Genomic DNA, 5,899 nt, shown 5'->3' with positions numbered 1-5,899 from the left:
GGGGGGGGGAAGCAGTATCAGGAAACAATACATATTTGCATCTTCAAGGCTTCAAATCCTCCATGTAGGAAGCAAACACAGGTCTTGTTTAAGACGGAAGATAGAATGTCTTTAGGTAATGGACTAGTTCAGAGATTTGCAAAACTGCTCTGTAAATTGATGTAAAGTTTTGACATTCAACAAATGCTAATTAGCAAATCGCTCAAGAAAGTTGTGGTATCTGGAAACAAAGTTTGCTGTCCAACTTCTTACCTCTTATTTCTGAACTATAAGCAGTGTTTTCAATCCATGATCTTCAAATTATATAAATCAATGCATTTTTATCATCAGTAGGCTTGAATTAACTAAGCAGGAGTCTCCACCTCCATTGGAAATATTTTAGAAATGTGGAAATCGAAACAGATGGAACACAACCAATCCAGAAAAGATTTATCTATCCTTAGCAATCTTAGACTGGAATGGTGTATAATATATTAAACATATTTACGATCAAATGCTTCCTGTCATATTATCAAAGTTTCTAACAGGCAGGGTTAACTTCTACTGACAAAGATCTTCTAGAAGAAGAGGCAGCTTCCAGGGAAAAAGAACAAAATTGAAACTTGTATCACGAAAACCTTTCCTTTACATCTTTTTAAGTACAAAAACCTGTAAATGATCCACACCTACTGTATTTCAGGCTTTTTCTTCTATAAAAGACTCTTCCCCTATAGCGGTCTTTCCTCTTTCCTCCTCTTGTTTCTTCTTCTCATGTTCTTTGTCATTTTTCTAAGTCATCTCTGGTTTGGTATTTGTCTCCTTCCATTTCACCTGTTGCAGCCCTTCTGGCTTCCTTTTGAATGTACTGTTCTTGATTTTTCACATACAAAGACCACAGCCATAAAATATCCTAGATATGTACACCTTGAAATACACCTCTCATATCCACTTGTAAACTTATTTTTCCCTCCCTTCTGAGTGAGTCATCTTCATCAGGTCCCTAAAAGGACTCCCAACCACTACACCAGTCTCTCTGAACTCCATCTATTTCACTACTGCTATGGTCCCAGCCTATCAGACTTCATACCAACAAAATTCTGGTGTCTCTGTTAATCACACAAAAAAAAAATAAAAGTTCAGTAGTTTAAGGCAAAGCACATGCTGATTTTCTTAAGATGAGCTTTCCCCAAGAAACACAAAAGCACTACTTTAAGGTAACAAATGCTTATTTTGCCTAATCCAAGACTACCTGACCATCTGTGATAACACAATAATCATACCCCATCTCCAAGGGATCAGTTAGCAATAGTGGGAATGATGGTTTTAAAAGATTAGGAACTGAATTTTGAAATTATTCAGTGAGACATCCACACTATAAGAACTTCCCACCTTTCAACTTCAGAAGTCAAATTTTGAAATCAGTTTCAAGATTAACACAAAAAAACCCACAAACTAATATCTGATTTAAAGCTTAGCTTCATACTGCTATTTCCATAATACAGTATGAAGGGTATTAATACTTTTGCAAAAGTACATTTGGTAATGTATGACCAAATTGAAGAACTGTGCTATTTAAATATTTGTTGAAAAACAGATTTTAAAAATTTGCCTTTTTCTCCCATTTCTACCTTAACAGGGCAGCAGAGCATCAATATATGCTGGAACTTGGAAGGTTTTAAATTGATTATGTGAAAGCTTAATTCCAGAAGACCATTCATGCTGCTCCATTTGACTTTTAGCAATACTTGTTTACTTGCTAAATCAGGAGACAATATACTGCTATTTACACAGAGTTACAGAACAAAGCCAGGCAAACTAATTAATACTGTATGAAAAAAATACATATTATCACAGACAACCAAATAACAATTATGAGATGTGTATAACTTACTGCAAGAATATGCAAGTTGACAAGTAACTTGCACCCGATTGTTAAGCATTGTAAATACCAAGAATTGCTCAGTATGCAGTGAATTATGACAGCTCGTTACTTACAACTTAAGATCAGACTTTCAAATTCAGGTTTTTTTCCTTGTCAAATTATACTCAGATGGCACAACAACAGATGAGTAAAATAATACTTAAATAACTTTAATGCATTATACTAGTCATACAACTGCACAAAAAGGTACAAAAGCTATACAGATACACTAACCTTATGTCAATTAAAGGTGTACACCTGAGTCATACAGAAAGCTTTGCCTGAGATACAAATATTTGTGTCTCAGAACATCTGAGGGTATCATTAACCACTGAACTGGGATAGTTTACCTACCTAAAACATTATGTCATTGAGCATATTTTATTCCAGAGTCACAGATAAGATTGTGACAGGGATAAAGGGAACCAGTATCTTCCATATGAATTAAACTAAAAAAATTAAGTAGTGCCACTGCCAAAAATATTTTAGTCAAACATTCTATTATTTATTCTCAGCTTTTAAAGAAATGTTCCAAACTGCAACTTACCAGGATTATGATGAGTCACAGATTCTCCATTTTGAAATACATCTCCAGCCACATTCATTCTACCAGGATTGAAAGGTCCTACACCAGTCTTGGTCTGTGAAGTCAAAGATGGGGTGTATGTTTGCATATTAACACCAAAATTACTTGACTGCAGTCCGTTAGATACATCTCCCAAGTTGGCATTCTGCAGTGATGTTACATGTGTAATCATTAAGTTCATGTCACGCCCTTCAGCATTTTCTAAATGACCATCACTCACAGAGCTCATAGCACCTGTTTCTAATGTAGTTACATTAGCAATCTGAATTTCAGAGTCTGGTTCTGTGGTTATACCACTATTACCTATTCCTGAATTTACCTTACTTCTTGAAAAACTGGAAGCTGAGAATTCCGTATCGTTGGTTCTATTTTTACACTCTGGAAGCCTTCGTTCATTAAAACCGGAAGCATTCTTCTCTTGTTCTTGATTTGTTTCAATGTCTTCTTCATCATCAATAATAATAGTTTCACTTATACTCCCCTTTTGAGAATTGAAGTCTTTTGGAGGAGGAAGCATTTTGCAGTCATTTCCCTGAAGTTCTTCATTTTTTGATGATGTAAATGTAGTGTTCCTTTGATCTGCTATCAGGGACGTAGAATTTTGTGGAGGTTGTATAGGTTCAATAAAAACTACATCATCGTCATCTTCTATAGCTGAATTTTGGAATTTATTAGGTCTAGAAACTAAAGAACTTGGTGGACCTCCAAATGTATTTCCTACATTTGCAAGGCCTGTTGCCATGGTGGTATTCCCTAGTAGACCAGGACTATGTTCAGACAGTTCTAATCCTCCCAGAGGACTCGAGTCCATTCCAGATCTGCTGTTTAAAGAAAAACATAAAGCAAGAAAAAAAACGCCCAACTTCAGAGTAAGATATAACTTTCCAATAACAGTTCTTAAAAATAACTACAGAATTAAAGGTTCCAGCTTCTGTTTTCTTCCTGATATCGTATAAAGAAAACACAGTTTCTCGATGCTCTTCTTTGAATGTCTTCACATTAATTTACTTTCTAATCCTATACTACCAAAAAAATACTGCCAATACCAACATTTCCCACACAACCGCTACACATCATTATGTTTAGCAATACATACATGCCTACACAGGAAATAGAACTTTTGATGGTATTTATTACATGATCCTGATTTCTTAGTCCCTTTCCCACCCACATATGCACACAATTATCCTGTAATACTGCTTTTGCTAGACTGCAAAGCAAGATCTAAAGTTAAGACATGCAGAAAGAAAATCTGAATTTCTATTAAATTTCATTCCTACTAGAACTGTTACAGAGTTTCAGTATCAATAAATTTATACAACAAAAGACTGAAGCGCATATCCAAGTGCCTAGCGCAAAAAAAAAAAAGGCAGCATCATTTTTCGTATTAACAACTTTGAAATTTGACTGATTTTCCCCCAACACCACACTGCCAAAGCTCCTTAGGTGGCCCCAATATAACTGGAACACAGAAGTAAGCAAAGGAGATATGGGACTGCTGCACATGATGAGAATAGATACATTATTGAGCAGTGGAAGGTGCACTACCAGAGGCAGCTCATTTGAAGTCTTGGCTTACTACCGCATGTTCCACTGGTGCTTTCAACAACTCTCTCTTTTCTTTGTAACAGCAAGCAATGTTTCTTAAGGGTCCTTCCGAACAGCTAGCTACTTTGCTTGGGGGTTTCTATTTGCTTTTAATAATTGCTCAGTTTGGGGAATCTGTTGTTTATAATTGTCAATACTACCATGAATTAGAAAAAATTTAAAGGGGCAACATGGGTATACAATTTCTGTACCTGTAATTCCAAACTGGCATATAATCAGTGCTAAAGAACTTAAGATCTCTCTGAAAAACATCTGTACTAAAAATCAGTAAGTTAAATTGATCTTGATATACATAACCAGAAAAAAAAAGACGCAATTACATGATCATTTGGGTATATCTTGGAGTATACACTTATGTGTGACATCACTGAGCTTTTGTGAAAGGCTAGAAGTAGCATTCTGTGCTTTTTTTATAAATCCTTTATAAAGGAAGATAAATAGAGAAAGTAGAAATATCCTGCTGATCAATACTTACCCATCCAGAAATCCACTGCAATCTGTTTACCTTAGTAAGTTGCTCCAAGAGCTTTTATTTTCTTTCCAGTGGGGAACCTGCTCTTCTTGTATCAACTTTCTGCCCTCCACAAAAGTAGTGTGTTCTGAAACAGGGTTAAACCAAACATTAGATATCCAAAACAGTTTCTTCATCTCAAGCATCCTCTACCAACTATGTTCATTACACTGACTTCCTTCTAAACTTACAGTTTAAGTTCAAACCTGACTTTTAGCACTATCACTGTACTATGTTAGAAAGGGAATGTCAGTCTATACTATCATTGCCATGAGTAAAGCAGCACCAGTACTGTTTATTCTAGATTTTCCGCTCTGTCACATCACATTTCCAGAATCCTTCGTTTGATGCTTTATGGATAGATTAAAAAAATACAATGTTTGGTAAAAGACAGGCAGACATAACTGCAATTCAGTAATCAAACACTAGAATTAAGAAGTATATCTGTAACAGAGTATTAAGGAAACAAATGGTTCAAGTAAACTGAGCTATTGAGAAAATAAACCTTAGCAGTTGCATTTATCATGTCAACCTCCTTGATGCTTGTAGCAGAATATACTATGCTAAAATTAAGTTACAGCAAAAGGAAAGTTACAGAACATACATTATAAATCAGGCTTACAATGCAATATAGACCTTACACTGCTAACGATTTTTAATTGTATACATGTACTGTAGTGATACTTAGCACAAGTTCATGCATCCATAGCTTATATTAATACGTGAACATTCACAAGAGACTGCAAGTGTTCAAAGTTCAAGCCTATATTTATTCTTCAGGTTTTATAACAGTCACTAGATTTCCCAGACTTGGTGGCGTATTTTAAAATAGAGAGTACCAACTTGTGTAGTTATCTACTGTTCAAGGACAGCCCTTAAAATCCCCAGATGGTAAAGAGGCCCAGAAGAATAAAGCTGACATATTCTTCTATGCATTTACATTATTCAATCCCTCTTGCCCATTAACCAAGCAGGAGCGGGGAGGACAGGCAACATGGACCAAACAGCAAAGCTGTGAACGAGACTAATCCTAGAAGAGATGTGACCACCTTTTAATTCCTTCATATGTTAGCCTTACAGCCAAATGCCAATATGTAATAGCATTTGAACTGCAATAAAGGTAACATTTAATTGCAATGAAAGGTTTTCTTACAAGGAAAAAAAAAAAAAAGTATTATCAATGCAGTTGGCTTGTACCTCCCTGGAAATCAGTCAGTTACACTGAAGATTAATTTAATCCAATATTCTCTTTCACCTATCTTGTTTTTCCCTCTAGGGCTGAATAATTCAAAGT

The 5,899-nt window shown here is 35.5% G+C and overlaps 1 protein-coding gene across 1 annotated transcript in view; it reads right to left on the bottom strand.

Moving 5' to 3' along the window:
* The window catches only part of LOC104620568 (zinc finger MYM-type protein 2-like), a gene marked incomplete at its 3' end in the record, with an annotated part of 36,178 nt that extends 32,881 nt beyond the window's left edge, over positions 1-3,297 (bottom strand). The window contains exon 1 of the mRNA XM_010286831.1: positions 2,448-3,297. Within this exon, the coding sequence (XP_010285133.1) occupies positions 2,448-3,297 (850 nt within the window). The remainder of the gene's footprint in view (positions 1-2,447) is intronic.
* Positions 3,298-5,899: the final 2,602 nt, after the last annotated feature.

The sequence above is a fragment of the Phaethon lepturus genome, unplaced genomic scaffold (genome assembly GCF_000687285.1).
Source record: "Phaethon lepturus isolate BGI_N335 unplaced genomic scaffold, ASM68728v1 scaffold11805, whole genome shotgun sequence".
Taxonomy (NCBI): domain Eukaryota; kingdom Metazoa; phylum Chordata; class Aves; order Phaethontiformes; family Phaethontidae; genus Phaethon; species Phaethon lepturus.
This window is presented reverse-complemented; position numbering and strand designations above follow the sequence as displayed.